Genomic DNA, 22,658 nt, shown 5'->3' with positions numbered 1-22,658 from the left:
TTAATCCAGCTGGAACGTGCAGGCTCGGTGGTGCCGGGCTCAAGCCGAGGGTATTAAACAGCTGCTCCTGCCGCTCTCAGATCAGAAGGGTGTGTGGAAGCTGCAGGGACAAAGACAGGAGCCATGGCATCGTTCAAGAAGTCCTTTGAGGGCCTGAAAAGCACGAGCCACTCAGCCGCTAAAGGAGTCACAGACACTGCAGGTACAGACCGGTGGCTACAAGTTGATACGATCGACATCAGACCTGGAATCAAGAGAGTTGTACTGCAATTAATACAGCATTTTATTTTTCTTTCTAAGAGGTTTTGCAGTAAAATGAAGTTTAAAAACTGTCAGTCACTTTAAAAACCTGTGATGCGTTTCCAGTGCAGGCAGCTGAGGAAGCCGTGCAGCAGGTGGCAGACTCCTCCAAAGAAACAGTCAACACAGGTAAGGTGCACATTCCTTCCTTCTAGCATCATATACTGTAATGCAAACATTAGTTGGTGTTTATTGAGGCATGGATTGCAGACACAAGCTGTCAGTCATATTACTGCCAAATTAGATGTTTAATTGCTAATAAAAGCAGAGCAGTTAAAAGGAAACATGAATTGTAAAAATGAATGCCGTCAAAATAGAAATATTGGAATTATTATAACAGTATGAATAAAATGCAAATTTTATATTGTTTAAAATTAGTTTTAGAACTAAATCCTCAGGTTATTAGAAAAATTTGAAATGTGGGGAAATATCATATTTGACAATCATACAAATGAATGCACTGTGAAAATATTAGTTGAATATTTTTTTATTCAACTCTATCCAGTTGAATATTAGCTGAATATTAGAGGATTTGTTGCTTAACTTACTTCTCTTCTGTTCTGCTCTGACTTATCAAAGCTGCGGAAGAAACCAGCAGGCAGACTCAAGCAGCCATAGGAAAAGCTGCGGGCAAGGCCACGGACACCATCAAGGAGTTTGGGCAGAAAATGGAATCTAAATGATCCCTAAAGAATGGACACTTGTAGCTGAAAGTTAAGCCAACTTGTCTGATCATCCCCTTCAGGCAGGGGAAACTGTTGGGATGGAAGTATGCAAACCATATAAACTATTTTTAAAAAGATATAAACTATATGTATCTATATATATCTATATCTATCTATATATATATATCTATATGTAACTATATAGATACATATATAGAGAGAAAGAGACATATGGCTTTACGTAGCTAACATTCCAGAAGAAATGTTTATAAACTGTCTTTTCTAATTTTCCATTTCTGCTTTTTTTCTTCTTTTTCTTTTTTGCTTTCTGCCTGTTTTTGCGAAATAAATGAATTCCAACACCTCTTACGGGTTCGTAAAATGTGATATCCTGCCACACTCCAGAGACTTAACACTGTTAGTTGCTCTGCAGGCACGGTATCTATGATGCATCCTGTTTTTTTGCTCTGTGGAGCGCACTCATCAGTGAATCACCACGGTCATCATTATTACCAACACATTGCTGAGAAGATGGCCTTTGGCAGGCTGATGGCCCCTGATGAGAGTGTGATCAGAGCCCGTCTACCTTGGTCCTCAGCAGCACACCTCCCCTGCATCCCACTACGTGGTTGCTAGGCAACAGAACTCTGTGGCAGCCTTCGAATTAACGGCGAGAATACTTATGTCAGTACACGGTGTTCTGGCCAAGCAGCCCACTGCCATGCTACAAGCAAGTCGGTTAGAGATTCTCAAAAAAAATAAAAAAATATGAAAGAAATGTAATCGTCCTCAGTCCCACTCAATCACTAGAGGTGAGCAGAATTAGAGAGGCTCTAGAGAAATATGTGTCGCAAAGCAGGGAGGTTGGAGGGGAATGACAAATGTGTATAAAAGACTTGGTGATTTACAAGTGTTTGTTTGTGTGGGAGGCGAAGCTGCTGCTTCCAGGCTCCTTCAGCTTAAATTCTCTGTTGTGCCTTTCATGTACAGATGCTGCAGAACAACCACTGTTACTAATATCTCTCTGATGTCCTCCACAAGCTTTGAGTTTGCATAGACTTTTTGGAAGTCCTGTAATGAGCCTGTGATCATCTGTCTTCCTGAAGTAGGACATGTTTTAAGCATTTATCTATTTATTTTTTTTAGTTTTTACTAAGCTTAAGATTCTGTTAAACAAACAAATGGGCAAATGTGGCCTTGACGCACACATGGACATGCACACATATACACACGCACACACAGACAGAGACTGCTGTTTTAGTTCAAAACACTGCTTCATTATTGCTAAGAGAAATCCCACTTCTGCATACTTCACCCTCCCTCCCTCATGATCATTTGTAATGACGTGAGAGGTTTTATCACCAATTTATGCCTCCTTTAAAATTTCTCCAGATTAGCCAGTTCACAGGTTTATCTCGTGTGCACGTAGCTGCCATTGTGTTTCTATGAGAACCTGAAGTTAATTACTATGATTTACTGCTGATTAGAGAGCTGTAGAGAGATTTTGCCATTACATTACCACTCACTGCCAGAAACCCGACTGTGGTTTCCAGGGAAACTGGAAATGTGAAGCTTTTCAATAGACACAGCCACAGCCTAAAGAGCGAGGATTGCCTAAGATAGATTCTTCTAGAGACAAACCTGTAGCCACTGCAATCAGCATCAATCACCGGGGGGAGATGCACGGACAGATGTTTGTCGCAATCGGTGCTGAGATTTGCAATGTTTGACCCAAATCTGAAGAAGAGTTGTGGAGTGGCTTCAGCCTGACTTTAGACTGCTGAGGTATGTCCTAATTTTCTGAGATCTCCTTTTGTAATCATGCTTGTTTTATAGTTACATTTTGAAAACAACTCTGAATTCATGTGCATGCTGTTTGTGTTATGTAATTATGGACTAGAATAGAATTCAGACAGGAGCTGATAATGAGATATTTTTGGGCATGAAGATTTGACTTTGTCTCTTTTTAAAGTATTTAAAAAGATAGTCCTGCGATATTAAAGTAAGTGTGCAAACAATTCTGATCAAGTAGTAGCAGTGATGCTCCTGTGTCTATTTGAATAACTGAATAATATCAATTTAGTTTCATATCGCATGACAGAATATTTTTATCTTCCGCTTGTGCTTGGGCTTGTTCCCGATTATAAACTGCACGGACACTTTCACACTGCTGTGTTATTCCTGCAGGTAATTCTAGCCCTTTAATGCGGAGACAGAATGGGAAGCCTTAAGGATGAGATGAGAGGTGTCACAGAGGACCACCAGCCTTGCGAGAAGACGGATAATGGGGGGCGTCCGGGAGGCTCAGATAGCACTGCTGCGCCTGAAGGACCTCAACTGTACAGGAGTCAAGAGTCAGCCACTCAAGGGGACTATCAGCCGGCACTACAGGGGAATGTCAGCTCTGTTGAGGAGAAAGAGAAAAACCTAATATCTAAAGATCAAGTGCTTTCAGGGGGGGATTATGGCAATGCTGACCTAACAGACACTGAACGAGTTAAAAACTGCACACAGATCGATGCCATGCCTGCAACGGAAGAGCACAATAAAACAACGACAGCAGCTACAAATAACGATGCAAAAGTGACGATCAAGTTTCTGAGTGATGGAGATGGAAAACCTGAAATTCAAGAGGAAAACTTTGAAGATCAAAATCTCAACAGAGGAAAAGATGCAGGAATTGAGAAAATCTCAGTTGCTGTCCCATCAACTCCAGACCCTTGTGACCCACGCTCCCCAGCCCCTTTTGGGCAGCACCACATGCGCACACAGGTGAGCCTCGAGGTGGTGCAGTGCTGCTCGGCAGCAACCAGCCCCATGACTCCTCCAGAGGGCAGCCATTCCTTCTTCTTCCCAAGTTCTTTTGGGAAACCTCAAGCCGTGGGCACTGACACTAAAGATGCAGAGTTGCAGGTTGGTCAGCAAGTGGAGTTCTGCTCTGTCGCCACATCCCCCATGACCCCAAAATCCCCATATAGCATGGCTTTCCAAGAGGTTATCGGGAGAGAGCCAGTGCAAAGGGATAAGAAAGTGAAAAAGAATGAGGAGCAGAGGGAGACTGGTCAGCAGGAGACAAAAGTTTCAGCAGATGCTGCGTCAGAAACAACTGAAAGTTTAAAATTTACTACATCAAAGGAGATGACTGAGAGTTCCACCAATGGAGTGGATGCTGAGTTAATAGGCGCACATGTAAGTGTGGAGGATAGCAATCAGCAGTGTAAGCAGCAGAGGATGGGAAGTATGGATCAAGACATTACAATCTTGGTGACCCAGTATGGCAACAATGAGGAGGAAGAAACGGATGAGGCTGAGTCGTTTTTTTATTCTGTTGAACCGGAGATGGTCAAAATAGATGAAGATGAGGTTGGAGAAAGCTGCAGTGATATAAAGAGGAAGGAAGGAAAGGGAAAGTCCCTCAGTGAAAGTGTTCACGGGAGCACAAACGATCCACAAAGTAAAGTACCTTCTGCTGCTGTCAGCCAACATCCGAAAACATGCACAGGATCCGAGCAGTCAGAGGTCGAAGACAAAGATGCACGTGAAGAAGAGAGAGTTGTTTCTGCAAAAAAATCCCCCATCCCTGAATCACCGGCTCCCTTTGGCTGCCACAACATCCGCACACAGGTGAGCCTGGAGGTAGTACAGTGTCAGTCTGTGGCCACCAGCCCCATGACCCCTCCTGAGGGGGACCAGGCCTTCTATTTCCCCACCTCTTTTGGAAAATGTGGGGCTGTGGGCACAGGGACTAAAGATGCTGAGCTGCAGGTGGGTCAGCAGGTGGAATTTCGCTCTGTCGCTACCGCACCCATGACCCCGAGAACTCCCACGATTATGACTTTCCCTCAGGTCATGAAGGAGCCTAGTATAGAGGAGAAGATAGTGGAGGAGGAAGAGGAAAAGATAGAAGAGGCAACAGAGGAGAAAGAGGAAAAGAAAGAGGAGGCAACAGAGGAGAAAGAGGAAAAGAAAGAGGAAGCGACAGAGGAGAAAGAGGAAAAGAAAGACGAAGCAAAGAAGGAGAAAGAGGAAAAGAAAGAGGAGGCGATGGAGGAGAAAGAGGAAAAGAAAGAGGAGGCAATGGAGGAGAAAGAGGTAAGGAAAGAGGAGGCGATGGAGGAGAAAGAGGAAAAGAAAGAGGAGGCAATGGAGGAGAAAGAGGTAAAGAAAGAGGAGGCGATGGAGGAGAAAGAGGAGAAAGTAACCCAAGAGAAAAAGGTGGAGGGAGTTGAAGAGAACACAAAGGAGGAAATAAACTGTAAGGAGAAAGATGAGGAGAAATGCGAGGAGCCAGTGCAGGAGGTGAGCTGGGATGAGAAGGGGATGACGTGGGAGGTGTACGGAGCTGTGGTGGAAGTAGCCGTGCTGGGCTCTGCCATCCAGAAACACCTGGAGAAGCAGGTAAAGAAGCAGAAGAGGCAATCCTCCATGCCACCGCCTCCTCCACTCAACCCTTCAGCTACACCCCTGACCTCAGAGATAGCCCAGGGGGGTTCAGGTAAGGGTCGTGCAGGGAGAAGAGGGGAGCATGATGGGAAAGCGGGCCGACGCAGAAGAAACCCCTTCCGCCTGCTGATGGAGAACATGCAGCAGCCACACTGTTGCTCCAGAGCTCATACCACTGAGTGACAGGAGAGAAAGTTTACATGGGATCTGATACACGTGGTTGTTATCCAGTGCATCCACTGAATGACGTCGTCTCGATGGTGTGAGAAAAAGAAGGACAAAATTCACACCTTCACTCAAGACAAGCAAGCACAAAAGCATTTAATATGAAGTTTGCACCGAGAAGCATTAACCGCTGAGAAAGCAGCCATAAATTATGATTTCCCTTTTTATCCCCCACACCCCCCCACCCTCGCTGATTGGTATCTTATTCACAAATCTCTCTGCACACACCGACAGAGTGATGATGGACGTTTGGGGAAATGAGAGCGATGCGTCAGCGTCATCATCAGCCTGGCTCTCCTCCTTTAGTGTTTTTTGCTGAAACCATCCACTGACTCATTTTAGCTGTTGGTGCTTTTTTTGTTGTTGTTTTTTCCACTCACCTCACACAATGTGAAGCCATGGCAACCAGCTTTTCTCCTGGTTGCTAAAAAGCTTGTTAAGCTTCGACAGAGAGCGAGAGAGAGAGAGATGATAGTGTAATGACAGGTTTTGAGTGTGATTTGTGACCTGGTGGTCTGGGGGATATTTAAATCGATTAAGTGTTGCCTTGATCTCTTTGTAAGAGGAGTCTTTACTGTCAGTGCAGGCTTTTGTATGTCTTATATATTGCTTTATATTTGGCACAGTGTTTTGACTTGTTTGTATTGTGAAAAGTGTAAAAAAAAAGAAGACAAAAAACAAAAAAACTGATGATGCGTACAATCACCTTTTGAGGAAAGTAATGACTCCTGATATCAGGGTATTTTTAGTCATGAGTGCTCACAGTATTTTGATGCCATAATCTGTGATCCTGTTGTAAATTACGTGAAGGCAATGATTTTAAATGTGTTTTAAACAAGCGGTTGTTACAGTGTCAGTGAATGTCCGTGTTCACCAGCATTAACTTCAGATCCACATTCGAAGGATCAGAATTTATTCATGGATTGCACTTGTGTTACATTCATTTAGGTGTCAGTAAACAGTGAATAATCTTTTCAATCTGCTGCTTGTTGGAAGTCACTCTGCATGAGTTTTTTTTTCTCTTCATCAAGAATTTCATAGCAAACACTGACAAATGAAACAGGGAAAGAGAGAGCGAGATATTGTCAGACACACAGTTTTAAATAATGGTTTCATTCATACACCGACATTTTGAAACCTTTTTTGAAATTTATCTGTTTTCCTTGATTTCTGTGTTGGCATAACTTTAAGAAACAGTTTCTTTCAAAAGCAATTCAAACCCTTTTTAAATCACTGCTTATTATAATAACAAAAATAAAGTGATTCACATGTGCATCGAGCAAGAAGTTTGTGTGTTTAACCACTGCTGCTATTCATTTTTTTTATACTGCATGGATTGAAACGGTCTCTACAGAAAGATAAAGGAAGAGTTTGATATTTTTAGGCCATCGATATTGATTTCACTTTCATACCTATGTACAAACTATGAGGCTACAGCAAACAAGCAATTCGCATACTTCAGCTCTCTGACTGGATTAGAATAAGGTCTTTGAAATCATTACACTTTTATACAATTAGATCTTTTTCACAAAATAGGATCCCCCTTTTGGTTCCGTTTTATGCTTGTAAAGGGTGTTTCAAAAGGCTTCAAAGTTAAATCTGTAATACAGAGAAGGCTATTTGAAGATGAAGTCTTCATCAAGAACTATATAATAAGTTTGATTTGGTATGCCTGATTACAAAGAAGCTACATTTGTCTAGCTGAGGCATCTGGCCTTCACTATTTACATTACAAATCTGTGGTGTCAAATACAGGGTTGCTGTACCCCATGAGGGGGTTGTCAGTGCTTTGGTTTTGGTCAGCCAGGGTCAGTGCTTCATGCAAAGGCTCAGTGTACCCCGGTGGATCCTCTTCCTGATGTCGAGCACTTTCCGAGTCAGATTTCGAGTCGTCGGAGTTGAAGCTTAGATGGCTTTGGTGGAAAAACAAAGAGAAAGAGGGAGACAATATGAACAAATGATCATCTCAAGGTTTTTGACTTAAAAACAACAATCAAATGGCATTGCTGGAAGCACAGAGCCAGCTCTGTCACAACATGCTGTAGTGGGCACTCTGTGGCAAAATGTTCACCTGGAAATCATCCCGGTTTATTAACCAGCACAGCTACAGAGTGGTGAGCGCAGCTGCGTTTCACCGTGAGCCACCTTATCAAGCTGTGTTGATCAAGCCAGTAACTGCTCTCTGTAGGCAGTGGACCGATTTACAGACAGGGTTCTTTGTTTCCTTGTTGTTTTTGTTTTACCTGTGTTTGTCATCATCAGAGCTGCTCTCTTCTAACTCGATGGTTGTGTCGATGTTCAGGTTGAGCACAGGATTAGCACTATCAGAGAGAAGTGACACATGTTAGAAGGCAAACTTGTACATTAGGTTTCATACCATTGCCTATTTCATTTATCTGAATAAGGTTTTGTCTCCTCACCCTTCCATAGTGTACTTGTTGGTTCCAGGTAGCATAAGACCATTTTTCTGGTTGTCATAATTCATACTGGATGCAGATTCTGCAGCTTTAGCAGCCTTAAGCTTCCTTCTGTAGCTGTAAGGTGGAAGGATGAGTGGTCAGTACACAGACTCCCTGCTGGTCATAGATGTTTGAAATAGTAGGCATCACATTTTCTTACTTTCTGCGAGTGCAGAGGAGTGAAGTGGTGAGGACAAGAAGTACAATGACAAGGCCTGCCACAATCCCCACCAGGACATATTTTACTGTGTCCACCGTTTTTTCTTCCTCGGGAGCAGTCCCCTAAAAACAGAGGTTTCAGGTTTCGAGTTTCATATGTAGATTATATTTACACTAACTTCACAATTTTTACATGTCCTTTAATACTGATCAGACTTATCAGACCTCTTACTAATCTGGAGTTAATTGTTTTGTAAAATGAACAAAAGGGATTGCTACTGCTGTCTCCTTTAACCAGATTTTAAATGTCTTTATCCCTGTAAAATATATTTTACTTTACTTTTCTAAATCTACACTCAAAAATTGTTTTTTCACCCTCAATATACACAAAGCAATAATTTTGAGTAAAATACAACTGTAATATATACAATTTATAAAAAGGCTTATTTATTCAAATAATTAAATAAAATGTGACTTCATTTGACAAGATTCCATTAAATGTAGCATTTTACATTGTACTTACGTAATAAAATTCCATGAAAAGATGTACATGTAAAAAATCAGTTACATTTTTTTTTATTGTTGTTTTTTTTTGGGGGGGGGGGGGGGGGGGCTGTTCAACATTTATAGTAAAGTAATTTAATATAAGTAATTTTTCCATATAGCCAATATCATTCAAATGCACCATCCCTTACATACACTGTGATGTTACATACACTGAGTCATTAATCTCAACGTAGTTACAGCTGTTTCTGAAGATTACATGATCCACCTTTACGGGAAATCAAATGCCTTTTAACATTTAATAAATATAAATCCTAAATTATTGAAAATTAGGCATGTTTGTTAAAAGTGATACGCATGAAACAATTCTGAATTTAACCTGCTGGTGGAGCCAGAGTGCTTGTTGGAGCACACATTGAACTTGGTGAAAAGAATCAGTGAACTATCCCCTACCCCTGTGCTGACTCTGAAATACTTTTTATTAAACTGCCACCAGCAATTTATCAAAAAAGAAGAATAAAAAAAATGATGACGAAATGACCAAGAAGATATAAAGAAGAGGCAGAAAAATCTTTTTTTTTTTTTTTTGCCGTGTTTAAAAAAGAAAACCGTACTTACAATGTTATCTAGCCCAAGCTCTATCAGCTTAGGAAAGTGTTCCGCATCAGAGAGCATTATTTCCACTTGAACAGAGGTAAGGGCCGTTCCATTGGCATAGACAAAATAAGCTACCACAATAGTTTTCTCTGTAGCCCTGAGAGAACCATTAAAACACACACACACATACACATAAATTAAATCAACACATTTCAGCTGTTTAAAACCTAAAACCTGGAGTTGCTGCCATTGTCATTTTGTCTACATGTGCAATTGCACCACCTAGTGAGGAAAAACAAAGCATAGGAGTAAGCAAGGAGATGTGAAAGGGAACTTACCTGGATGTCTCACCGTTGTAAGTCCTAAGAGCAACAATTTCAACGGCAGCCTTAGTGGCAGTCATAAGTGCTCTAAGCGTCCCAGAAGATGACGGGGGGAAGAAAATGGATAGATTTAAGTGGTGACTGAATGAAAATTAGCAGATTAGATCAGATATAGTCTTTACTAATGATTCAGACATTACCTCTTGATCTCAGTGAGCTTTTTTTCAACCTCAATCTTATTATTTGCAAACCTGAGTTCGACTTTGTAGGATTCATCGACTGTGAAAATCTGCAGTTATAAAAAGAATGCAAACATTGGTGTGTGCAGCAAGTTTTATAGCCTGTTTTCAATATACAACACAGGGTAAGCAAATCCCACGTCACTCACATCCAGCTTGGTGCTAGAGGACAGGCCGCCGGGATCAGTCGCAGAGACTGTTACTAAATACTTCCCCTTCAGTCTCAAATCAAGTGTCTGTGTAGATCTGTGGATAGTTGAAGGGAAGCACACCCATAAGAACCATAAAAATGCACCCATGACAATATCATTGTGGAAAAAACAACACGTGCATGGGCTCCTATTATCCCTGCTCAAGTATAAATCTAAATATATAAGTAAAAGTAAAAACACCGACACTTGTGAGAAAAACCAGAGCAGACCAAGTTGTGACTGCAGGAGACGACTTTGTACTCACTGAATAATCCCAACATAGCGGTCATTTTGCTGTGTGGTGACAGCCTCAAACAGTGCCCCCTTGTCACTTATTTCATTGTTGGTGTCTTGGAATTTCACAACTGTCACTTTAAACTCGATCTCACTGTTTATGCCACTGTCACGATCTGTAGCCTATGAAAAACATGAAGTAGAGCATCGTGCTTCATGCATCGTCACCTTGTCAAAATGAGGTCAGGTGTTTTTGCTTTTCAGTCGTACTCACAGTGACCCCTGCAACTGATGTCCCTTTGCTTGCACTTTCTGACACCACAACTATAAAAGAAGAAGAAAAATCAGCGTTGGACTCATATAATGTTTTAGAAATTTAGGGCGATATGTGAAAGAACGGCCCTGTTGGTAAGTACTGCAGACGAGTGGTTATTCTGAGAGGACTCACCAAACACCTGACTGTCTGAGAAAATGAATTCTGGGGCATTGTCATTGATGTCTTCAATGTTGATCACCATTAGGCCTGAAGAGAAATGACAGTGAACCAGCTTTTATGTAAGCTGTTTGTTTTAATGGCTTATTCTTATTATCAGCAAACAACCCATTACTGACCTGTCGTGGCGCTGTTGTTATATCCCTTCTCTGTGTTAATGTCCACCACCTGAGCCTCTACAATCGCCTGGTCGCATTTTTCATAATCCACCGAGACCTTAGGGTTGACCCTGACCTCTCCGTTTGGATCCAGGACAAACCAGTCGCAGAAATCCAGGATGTTATTGCATCTGCATTTGACGGATTCCAGCTCAAAGACCAGAGAATGACTCCCGTCTTTATCTTCCGCTTTAAAACTCCCAACAGCTTCCACTACTGTGGTGTTCTCCTTCACTGTCATAGATGCTATTGGCGTGAACTCAGGTCGCTCATCATTTACATCAAGCACATCTACGTCCACCATCACTGTAGCTTTATTTGACTCCAGATCTGCTGCCTCTACCCTCATATTAAACTTTTTGGGGCCTTTTTCATAGTCCAGCTCAATGTCTGGGTCCACAGTGATGTTTCCCATGAAACCTCTTGTGGCAGCGGAGGTTCGAATGATGAAGTTCCCAAAGCTCCCATCAACAATGCTGAAAGAGATGCGATTAAACTCTGCTGTTTGGTCCAAATCCTCAGCTTCAACAGAGCCAACAAATGCACCTGAATGAATGATAAATATGAATTAAAACCCTGACATGCTGTTGTAAACACTTAAAACATTTTGCGGTGTGAAATACTTGCCTTTTTTTCCTTCTTTAACAGAGAATTTGTAAGATGGGGCAAAAATTGTTGGCGTGTTATCATTGATGTCCTGAAATGGATCATAAAGAAGAAGAAACACTGGCAGTCATCAGCTGTACCAGCCTTTACACCATCTCTTGTAACTTGGTACTGTCAACTTGCTAAAATACCTACCTGTACATTGATGGTAACTGTGACATTGGTGGATAGCGGGGATTCACCCTGGTCTGTAGCAGTCACTACAAGTTTAATCTCCCCTTCCAGCACTGGATCCATGGCCTCACGATCCAGTTCAATGCTGTTTGTCAAAACACCGGTTTCACGGTCTATAGTGAAGTTCTTACTGTATGTGCTTGACACAATACCATACACAATTTGGCTGTTTGGAGTATTGGGCTCATCTCCATCAGTAGCCTGTCCAAAGCAGAGAAACATCAGAAGAGACACTTTTAGAAAGATGATTTTCTTTGCCGATACTGCAAAAATGCAATAAAAGCCTGAAAACAAATATTTATGGCCAAAATGCTGAATTTAATCCAGTAATGCCATGTATTGTATAAACTTTTAAGGCTACAAAAGTACAATATTGACCAAAACCTCATATATGTAACCTGAAATGTAATTTCTTTTTTAATATAATTTGTCAGAAGGTCCAACAAACACTCCAGTTTCAAAAAAATACAATTGTCTGGAAATGATTTCATGGATCAGCCTTGACAGGGTTAAGTCATTTGATTAAATGTACATTTTTGATGTAATGTTGTTACATTGTGTAAAACAGTGTAAAACATTTATTGGAATCTGGTCAAATGAAATTTACCTGATTGGTATACATTTAGTTTATACCAAGCATATTGTCCTTAATATATAAATGGTAAATGGTAAATGGCCTGTATTTGTATAGCGCTTTTACTAGTCCCGCCTAGGGACCCCAAAGCGCTTTTACACGTCCAGTCATCCACCCATTCACTCTCACATTCACACACTGGTGGAGGCAAGCTACGGTTGTAGCCACAGCTGCCCTGGGGCAGACTGACAGAAGCGAGGCTGCCATATCGCGCCATCGGCCCTTCTGGCCAACACCAGTAGGCGGTAGGTGAAGTGTCTTGCCCAAGGACACAACAACCGAGACTGTCCGAGCCGGGGCTCGAACCGGCAACCTTCCGATTACAAGGCGAACTCCCAACTCTTGAGCCACGATCGCCCGATTAAATTATTAATTATTATTATTAATAATTAATAATTTATATAAATAAACCTTTGCTTTTATTTATTTCAGTCACATTTAAATTATTTTTTAAAAGTGATGTTTCATATTTATGATGACATGTTTTGACTGTGTATGCATTTGAAAATTATAACTCCTGTCAATTTCTTGGAAAGTTTTTTTAAAATAATATTTTAGGCCTGGCTACACACTTCATTCACGTCACATGACAGGCCATGATATTGGGTGATGCAAATTTCCCCAGAAATATATATATATATATATATATATATATATATATATATATATATATATATATATATATATATATATATATTATTATTATTATTATTATTATTATTATTATTATTATTATTATTATTAAAAAGCGCTGAACTAAGAGTTTAAGGTCAGATACAATGCACTGTAAAAAAAATTCCTAAAGAAGTAAATGCTTAAAAAGTATTTTAATGTGTATTTTACAATTTTGTACTGTTCTTCTAGAATATCATTAAATCTACATCAATAGACTGTGATTTCACATTTCAAATGTAAATTAACGTAAAATCACTGTAATGTAATAAAACATAATTTTCTTGTTTTTTAAATGTATTTGTCTGTCCATATGCATATTTAGATTGTTAAAATACATTCACAAATATTTGTCTGTTATTTGAAAGATTGGACTGTTAAATTCAAATGTAATGCAATGGAAAAATATATAAAATGATTCTTATAAACTTTTTTTACATCAAATAATAATTATTATTATTGCTTTTTAGGGCGATCGTGGCTCAAGAGTTGGCAGTAGGGGGGAATTATAAAGGGGAATTATAAAGTGGAATTGTAAAGCGCTTTGAGGGTCTAGAAATGCGCGATATGAATGCAATCCATTATTATTTAAACCAACTCTTAACTGTATATTTCTGTACATTTAAGTATTATTATTCATATTGCCGCATTCATTGACCTTGTTTATAGGTAATTTCATTGTTTAATCACATTAAATTGTTCCTAATTTATTGTTTAAAAGCACTTGAAAAAGGCAAAATCCCATGTAAAATTAGGGCAACAAATTGTATTTTCATTACTGGAAATAACCGTATTTTTATGAGTAAGTTATTTTCTGTTATTTTACGATATTATTTTGGCGTCCAGCTGCCGGAATATTACTGTTTTTTTAAGATGTTTTTTCTAACAGTGTGACTGTTGTTCCATATAAACCCTTCACTTTAAAAATTATGACCATAGCTGCAGCCTCATGAACTTTTTGCTGTCTCTGCCTACCAACATTAACATGCACAATAAAGCGCTTTTCATTTTTCAGCAACATGAAACCTGTTATTTGTGTTCATGTCTTCTAGGCTCTTCAAAGTAGAAGTGATAAGTAAATGTATGTATGAGAAGTCTTGAGGCGACTGTTGTTGTGATTTGGCGCTATATAAATAAAATTGAATTGAATGGAATGGAATTGAAGTCGTTGCCTTTAAGCAGTTAATTCCTGCCAGCGAATGGGGATGCCTTTATTAACGCATATACAGACTATACTACACTATTATTGATAGCCCCACCACCACCACCTGCTGCTGTTTTTCCCCCCAAAATAAAAAAAATAAATTAATCAAAATTAATTTGACAGCTATTGTCCTTAGTGCTCACCCTGCCAAACTTACCTCTATTTTGACTTCAAGCTCTTGGCCCTCTCTAACAAAAGCCACGTAAGAATCTCTGTTCATGACTGGAGGCTTGTCATTAATGTCAGTCAGTGTGATCTCCAGTACTGTAGAGCCAGGCTTGCCATCTGTGTCTCTGGCCTGTAGAGTCGCTGTATACAGAGATCTGAGCTCACGATCCAGGAGCTCTTGGCTTTTCACATAAACTTTGCCTGTGTGTGACTCCACGTCAAAGTAGGGTAATCTGAAACATAGCACAGACTGTTGGTGAGGTGCTGTGTGCAAGACATAGACAGCAGCTGCACAAAAAAGAAGAATTACGGCAGCAGGCCACAAGTGAAGACATACATGCTATCGGGAAAAAGTTTGTATGTCAGGTTGCCTTTATCCATTGTGTCTGGATCATCTGCCTAAAAGAGAGAAAAACAAAACAACGTGTGAGAGTTTCTGAAATAAAAGAATAAAAGCTCCAGATGTCTGAGAGAGAATTCAGACTGCAAGGAACTTACGGTAATTGTGGCCAATTCTGTCCCAATGGGTGAATGCTCTGACACATTTAACCTGTATGTGTCCTGTTCGAAGGTTGGACTGTTGTCATTGGCATCCTTGACGTTTATAGTGACTTGAGCAGTGGAGCTGAAGGTGGGTTTATCTTGATCTACAGCAGTCACCTGCACCATGATATGAGCAACTCATTGGAATTGTAAAGAGTTTTAAAAGTCACAAACATGAGTGGTATTGGCACATGCAATGGTTTGTATGTATATATATGGCTTATTTTAATTACATTTTTACCTGTAAAGTCATTTGCCGTTTTTTTTCAAAATCCAGATTTTCGGGTTGCCTGATCATGATCTGAACGATGCTGTCTACGTTGGTAAATTGAGGTTCCACAGAAAACACGGCTTTGTCCTCTCCATTCAGGATTAGCTGAGTGTTGGAAATCTGTAAAATCCCAGGACCCAAAAGTTTTATGTTTGATCCATAATGTTACACAGAGCTGATATGGGGGGGGGGGGGGGGGGGGGGGGGGGGGGGGGACTGGAGACCTCATCCTATAGATGATGAATGGTCTGTTTCCTTACCTTGTCGGGATCTTTGACAGTCATGCCGATGTTAATAAATCCCAGTGAGTGCTCCAAGATCTCACCAGTGAATTCAGTTGCTGTTACACAGTCGTCCCCTGAGTCTCCACACTTGTAAAACTCTGGCTTATTGTCATTGTCATCAAGGATGTTGATCTGCACAGTTGATGTGACGCTGGCACGGACCCCGTGGATGTTTTCTTTAGACTCAGTGGCCTTAAATAGGCCAAAATGAATTTTATTCTTTCAATATTCAAGATATTGTTAAAAAGATTAAATATATTTAATATTTCTCAATATTTTTTTATGATTAATTATAATAATAATATTAAATTAAATGGTCTAAAGAAGAAGATCATAAATGTATTTGTGGGGGGTTTTCTTGCATCATTGAGAAGTTGCTCCTGTGTAATGGTGGGTTCCACCATGACAATTCAATTCAATTCAATTTTATTTATATAGCGCCAAATCACAACAAAAGTCGCCTCAAGGCACCATCTGCTCTTTGTTTTCAGCGACCCTGTGCTCAGCCTCCCATTCTGCTCACACCAGTTCCCATCTGTATTTTGAATCTGCTCTCTAAGGTCACTGTAAACACCTTCAAAAACTGCTACTAGTGCAACTTTGGTGTAAAACTGTTATGCAAAGTAAAAAAAACAACAACCCCAAAACAATGGGAAAACATCATCACCATTAGTTTCATGAGTTTTGTGAAGATTTGTCTTCCTCAACCTTCAAAATGGTCTTATCACAGTTTATGTCATGTTTGCTTGAGTTGAAAAACAACCTTTGATTTGGGTTCTAAAAGAAGCTCCGTCTTTAAGGAAGTTTCTGGTGCTACACAGAGAGGTTCAACCTGCCTTTCATTGCTGCTAGGTCTTATTAAGATAAGAGAATTTTATACTTGCTGGTCAATACGTCATAATGATTCTAGGGAGTGGTATTGTTCTGTGCTCAGTCTTGACAAAATGTTGAGCTATTCCTTTAAATCTTAATACGTAAAACTAAAAATTGAGGGACTGAAAAATGCCAGAGAAAGCTCAGTTTGGTCACAGTGAAACTGTAATGTGCTGTAATCTGTATGAACTTCATGGGATAACTTTAGTTAGTACTAATGGATAAGCTTACTGTAGTAACATACACAGAAAGAAGGAAATTGACAATGAAATAAAAATGTACCTTCACAGTCAGAGTTACAGTGTCACCAATAACTTCTCTGTCAATTTCTGACAGTACAGATATGACACCATCACTCGTTGAGATTTTAAACAGGCCATCTGCTGATGACTCTGTAAAATAATGTGGAAATGATATATTATACTACCACTCACAAGCTAAAAGCAACAACATACTGTAGCTTACCTTCAATGCTATAGCTGATTGCATCACTGACTCCTATGTCTGGGTCCACAGCAGTCACTTTAAGCACAGATGTGTCCTATCAAAGGAAAGAAAATGTTTATGAAATGTGAAGCATTTGAAAGTCTTTTTATATGCATAAAAAATATGTCAACTCAAAGCAGGCTCAGTGCTTTTAGTTCTGTGTGGTAATAGTAACAAACAAACGGTAACAAAAAGTTGTCAAAGTCTTTGTATACACCTGGTCATATATTGTACTATCAGAAAAAAGCTTTGTTTGCCTTACAATAATTCTTTGAAATCATTGGTCAGGTTTAGCAGCACTCACCACAGGTGAATGCTCTGTAACACTTCCAACATAGGGAACGCCGATGAACTGAGGGTCAAGATCTGGGACATCCTCAACAGTAACGAAGGAATAAACAATGCTCGACAAGTATTCTGGATCAGATTTATAACACTTGCCTCCACCATCCTGTTAGAAAACATTTATAAAAAATCTCTTAGTTTTTTTGATGATCAGATAAATCTAGAATACATTAAAACAGATTATATAACAGATAAACATGACACCTAAACTCAAAGATGCTGAAAATGTGTTATTCACTTTTGACAGTGCTTTCAAATTATAAAAACAAACAAAGTAAGTAAATAGTATGACCACTGTTACAATAAGCAAAGGCTTGTGACTGTGACTTTCACAGAATTAAATTAATAGTGAATATTCATCACTTCTCTTTATCAAACTGACAAAGCAACATAATTTTTTATGCCTGAATGCTCTAGCTTCATTTATACTTTCTTATTAGGAGTAAATAACAGGGCAAATCACTGCTTAACAAACAAAAATCAGACTCTGGATGTTACAATATGCCCCCATGTGTTATGTTACGTTAGCAGTTAGTTGTTTTAGTGTTCTTAGCTGCAGGTTTATTTAGGAGGACACATATAAAGTTATGTTTCAATTGTTTTGGAAACATCTCCAATCAATTTCTTATCAAACAGTTATATAAGAAAAATGGCACCACTCTTATATCTGTTTATTATTAAGTTTCAGCAGCACCAGAGTGGGTCAAAGAACCAAAGCAAAAGTAAACAGCTAGCGTGCTTCTCGTTAAACCAGTAGCGGTCTAAAGGTCACAAAACTGCCAACCCATCACACTAAAGGTCACTTAAATTGTGTACTTATTATTTAATAATTTACAATGTATTTATTTATATTTATTTATCTACTATCTACAATCTAAAATGTAAAAATTAAAAGCTGCATTTGTACAGGGGCGTAGGGCTATTTTCTTGGCCAAGAGTGATAACTTTGGGAACTCTTGTAGAAACCAACAAAAGACTGGCTGATACAGATACAAGGAAGGGAAATTCACAACATGCCAAACTTTTCCTTTAAGAAATTAGGAACCACAAGAATATACAAAGCTGCTTTAATGTTAGGGCAACCTTTGCTATTTACACTTTTCTTTAACCAATATTAGTATCATAAGGTGACGTATGTTTAAACTTGAACAATCATACTTACACTGGCATTAATCTTCAGCCGATAGTAAGTACTCAGTGAGGTATAATTCAGGGGCTTGATCAGTTTGACATCACCACTTTCTCTTACAATACTGAACAGACTAAACCCATCATTTGGGATTACCTGGAAAAAACAGGTAAACAGTGCTTTACAAGTTCATGGAACACCTCTATTGAATATCATTACATTTTATGTTTTCCTAAAGGAAGCTTACTTCATCAATGGCGTATGTAATAATGCCAGCAGTTCCTGTATCATCATCAGTGGCTGATGCTTTAAACAAAGTTGTGCCTACAGGAGTATTCTGTTGATAAAACAGAAAAAACAAAACAGAATTATAAAAACAGAAATGATTCACTTGGTAAACAAATGATTGTGTTTATTTTTTCCTTGATGATGAGCCAGTGGTAAATGGACTGCTTCTTTCATAGCACTTTTCTACTCTATCTGAGCACTCAAAACACTTTATAAAACATGCAACCCATTCATACAAATACTTTTTTCCTATGCTGCAGTGCAGTCACACTGAAATGAATGAATCAGAGAGCTACTTGGGGTTAGCATATTTGGCATGCAGCCTGAAGCAGCCAAGGATCAGACCAGTAAGCTTCCAATTAGGAGATGACCTGCTCTCCCTCCAGAGCTAGAACAACCCCAAAGAATGCTTTTCTCTCACAGCAACATGAAATGGTTAAATGGATATTATTTACTAACAAGTAAGATGCTGTGACAGAAAAAAAAAATCACAAAACCATTTGTAGAGTAATTCATTTAAATATATTTGCCTTACTTCTGGAACACTTGTGTCATAAGAAGGGCTCTGAAAGTTGGGTTTGTTGTCATTGGCATCAAGTAATATTATGGTTAAGTCTCCGGTTCTCTGTAACACATGATGCACTCTGTGAATATAATGGACAAACTGGCATTAAAGAAATAACTTTTACTAAGTTAGATGTCACTTACATAATTAACGCCATCAGAAACACCAGCTTCAAGTGTCAAATACCCCTGGGAACTCTAGAAGAGAGAATTGATCAAATGTATAAGTGCACATGCTTAACCGTGCAGTTTTTTCCAATAATCCTCTATGTCTGCCACACCTCTCTATCAAGAGGCCTTGCAACAGATGCAACCCCTGTAGATTCTTCAACTCTGAAGTTTGGAGCACTGGTCCCAATGAGTTCGTAAGTCAGTGTGTCACCATCTGGATCTGATGCAGTTATAGTAAATCCCCATTGACCTGAAGAACAACAACATGGAAACATTAAAAAAAAAATGGGCAAAAGAGACATATTACAAACATGCTAAAAAAAAAATGTAACATACCAACAGGGGTGTCTTCACACACTTCATAAAGAGTTCCGGTGAATTCAGGACTGCTATTTGCTGCATAAGATTTGAAGGTTAAATGTTGACATGAAGATAAGAAAAGCAAAAATGAATCATCAAACATCAAATGAACACACACCATTAGTTAGGCTGATCAGGCAAAATAACAGTATGCTTCCTGCAATCCGCTCCATGCCTGCGAATCAAAAGAGACAATTTCATAAAAGTAGCAAATATTTGATTTTTGTTCTTAGTGTCACCATGAAATGGTAAAACCTTAAAGACAATTGCTCAGTACACTTATCAGTATGCTAACAGGTTCATAATGACAATGTTCAGTTATTGGTTTTTACACTGACCAGCTTACTAGTTATTAGTCCTAATCGCAAATTCTAGCTTAGGCAAAATATAAATTTAATCTTTATAAAAACAACAAAATCATTAAATGTCATGATGCAAACAGAAATATAAGAAGGGGAATCACATACTGGACGACGCTGGGTAGTACGCAGCTCTTGTCCTGATTTTTGTAGGCTGAAATTCAGCAGCCAATTGTTATTACAGCCACACCCAAACTGTTCACAGCATAGCAGGTGGTGAAAACACCTGGAAATCTTTGTTTACAGAGAGAACACAGCAGAACCTTTTTATAATATGAAACCTCATACATTTACATTTCTTCTGTCCCCTTATATTAACAAAAAAAGTGGACACCGTATTTTGATTATTTTTTAAAAACCTACTTTGGAACTTTGCATTAAGCTTTAAATAATTGTACATACATTTAAAAAAAATGTAAAGACAGTTTAGTTCATTTTCAACTGTTAGAAAATTTGGATATAAAAATTAAGAATGACCTCATATAAACAAGTCTTTACTTTATATGTAACCCCTTTGTTTTAAAGGGCTTTACCACTTTTTTCACTACTGTTCTAGGAAAGAAAAAACACCAAAAAAACTGATCAGCTTATTTCAGGTTTCAGGTGTTCGAAGCAACACACTGGATTGATATTACGTATTGTTTGTTATCTTAATAATCTAAACATTATATAGTAATTACATAGTAACTAAATCCATATACTAATGCTCTAAAAAATAAATCCAAATGCATAAGACAAACTTACCAGCCAACATTCACAGAGGGCTTCTTCTTTACTGATGTCTGGATGAGACCTTTGACTCTTGTTCCTCTTAGTGATTGTCGTCTCGAGGCAGTAAATATAAATGATTAACATGCGCTAGTGATGTCCAGCAAGTATGATAGCATTTTACTCCACTTCCTTGTTTGCTTGTTAAAAAAGAAAAAAAATGTTTTAACTGTTTTCTAATAAGTAAAACAGAAAAACTTCACACAGTTGAAGCTGGGCTCAACTATGACTTCACGCAAGCTGTTTAAGCATAGAAACAAGCTCCTCACCAGTAACAAATGGCACTGAGCCATACTGGGCCACAAGCGTCCAAACGAGAACCCCACAAGGATCTGAAATGCCCTTTTGTCTAAATAAGTGGTGCTGCTGTCATGGCAACAATACTCTTCTGATTGCTTAGGTTTGGAAACCCAGGGCTTTCTAATGCCCATGCCTTCAGAACCAATCAAAGGTTCAGTCCCTTATCCAGAAACTACAGTTCCAGGCCCTAATGAGCTCTTCCCAGTGAAGCTCCACAACCCATACAGTCTACTCTACTCATTAAAGGGTATCACACAAAGGATTATGCTCTCTTGTATCCACTGGCTTCATTCATAATGAGGCAATATACTGAAAACAACATCTTCACTGTGACTGTAACAAATGCCAGCAAATTAAGTGTTGAGAATGGGGCTATTAATAAAAATAGATTTGAAAAACACTAGCATGAACAAATGTGCAGAATGCTCAAAAGAAAATTCCTGATATACATGTTATATAAATCAGACAAGTTTCTTATTTGTTTCTGTCAAAAACAAATTAAATTTAAAGAAAAAAAAACACACAGCCTAAAGATATATGTTACTTGTGGTAATATCTAATGTAACACTGACTGAATTGCTTATTCAGTGGTTTACTGAATAAGCAAAAAAAAAATTGCATATTAATACAAAAGAAGTTTGCTACAGCTTTCCAAGAGTCATTTGAAAAGTAACATTTTAAAATAAACAGCAACTGAAATTTTTAAGATATATAAAGGAGAAAAGCTTTCCACCAAGACTTGATTGCATGTTTTTTTAAGAAGCTTACCACGGCCACCATATTGATTTGGCATGTTATCATGCTAGTACTGTCCCTAAACTCACTGTCTGTGTCTACTATTAATCCACTGGATCCACTGAATTACTGATGCTTACCAGTAACTATAAAAACATTGATGAAAGATTATTCCAAATACTTGGTTTGCTTTGAGCTAAATGATAATGCCAGTGACAATAGTGATGCTAAAAATGCTAATGCTAAGCAGGTATTGTCTTCCGCATATTATTACAAGGTGTTAGTTTTGTGGTAGCTTAAAGGTTCACAAAGTGTATCCTGTATGCCACAAGAGTAGCTAAGCCAAATCTGGTAGAAAAGAAACACTTTGCATTTTTATTTTTTTTACAGGAAACATAAATGTCAGCCTCTTGATAGTGTTACAAGAAGTCAGTGGACAGTCACCAGAGGCTGAAAAATAATCAGTCCTCCAGGAGCTGTTCTCAATAGATATAAATGTGAAGATTTATTTTATGATGAAGAAAAATGTGTGGAACTCTTCATTTAAGCAAACGTGTAGTCAAACAATGATATGCAGAAAAAAATAGAGCAATATTATAATTCACAGGCTGACATAAAGTGATTAAGACAAGATACTGGCGACAAAGAATTTGTTCCAAGACTCTTATCCAGTT

At 38.8% G+C, this 22,658-nt stretch overlaps 3 protein-coding genes across 3 annotated transcripts; 2 read left to right on the top strand and 1 right to left on the bottom strand.

Annotated features, from left to right (window-relative positions):
- The first annotated feature begins 98 nt into the window (after positions 1-98).
- Positions 99-1,334, top strand: adirf (adipogenesis regulatory factor). The gene is made up of 3 exons (XM_087852844.1): positions 99-202; positions 367-429; positions 880-1,334. Exons 1-3 carry the CDS (start codon positions 124-126, stop codon positions 981-983), a joined length of 246 nt encoding a protein of 81 aa, XP_087708970.1. The 5' UTR covers positions 99-123; the 3' UTR covers positions 984-1,334.
- A 1,035-nt stretch (positions 1,335-2,369) lies between these two features.
- gprin1 (G protein regulated inducer of neurite outgrowth 1) lies at positions 2,370-6,919 on the top strand. The gene is made up of 2 exons (XM_087848509.1): positions 2,370-2,750; positions 3,153-6,919. The coding sequence occupies exon 2, from the start codon at positions 3,183-3,185 to the stop codon at positions 5,589-5,591; it is 2,409 nt and encodes an 802-aa protein (XP_087704635.1). The 5' UTR covers positions 2,370-2,750; positions 3,153-3,182; the 3' UTR covers positions 5,592-6,919.
- cdhr2 (cadherin related family member 2) lies at positions 6,538-21,252 on the bottom strand. The gene is made up of 31 exons (XM_087848519.1): positions 20,926-21,252; positions 20,290-20,335; positions 19,941-19,997; positions 19,799-19,858; positions 19,573-19,712; positions 19,436-19,489; positions 19,263-19,352; positions 18,687-18,776; positions 18,473-18,595; positions 17,270-17,416; positions 16,945-17,020; positions 16,762-16,871; positions 15,583-15,798; positions 15,293-15,442; positions 15,007-15,168; positions 14,846-14,907; positions 14,498-14,741; positions 11,792-12,031; positions 11,618-11,687; positions 10,952-11,536; positions 10,788-10,862; positions 10,614-10,663; positions 10,371-10,522; positions 10,064-10,160; positions 9,876-9,964; positions 9,691-9,762; positions 9,374-9,509; positions 8,253-8,374; positions 8,054-8,167; positions 7,877-7,954; positions 6,538-7,546 (listed from the first exon to the last, which is right to left on the bottom strand). The coding sequence occupies exons 1-31, from the start codon at positions 21,034-21,036 to the stop codon at positions 7,363-7,365; spliced, it is 4,002 nt and encodes a 1,333-aa protein (XP_087704645.1). The 5' UTR covers positions 21,037-21,252; the 3' UTR covers positions 6,538-7,362.
- Between the last annotated feature and the right edge of the window lie 1,406 nt (positions 21,253-22,658).

This window comes from Neolamprologus brichardi, chromosome 2, assembly GCF_056152115.1.
Source record: "Neolamprologus brichardi isolate AB-2024 chromosome 2, ASM5615211v1, whole genome shotgun sequence".
In the NCBI taxonomy this organism is placed as follows: Eukaryota; Metazoa; Chordata; class Actinopteri; order Cichliformes; family Cichlidae; genus Neolamprologus; species Neolamprologus brichardi.
The sequence above is the reverse complement of the archived record's forward strand: the minus strand, read 5'-3'. Positions and strand labels throughout refer to the sequence as shown.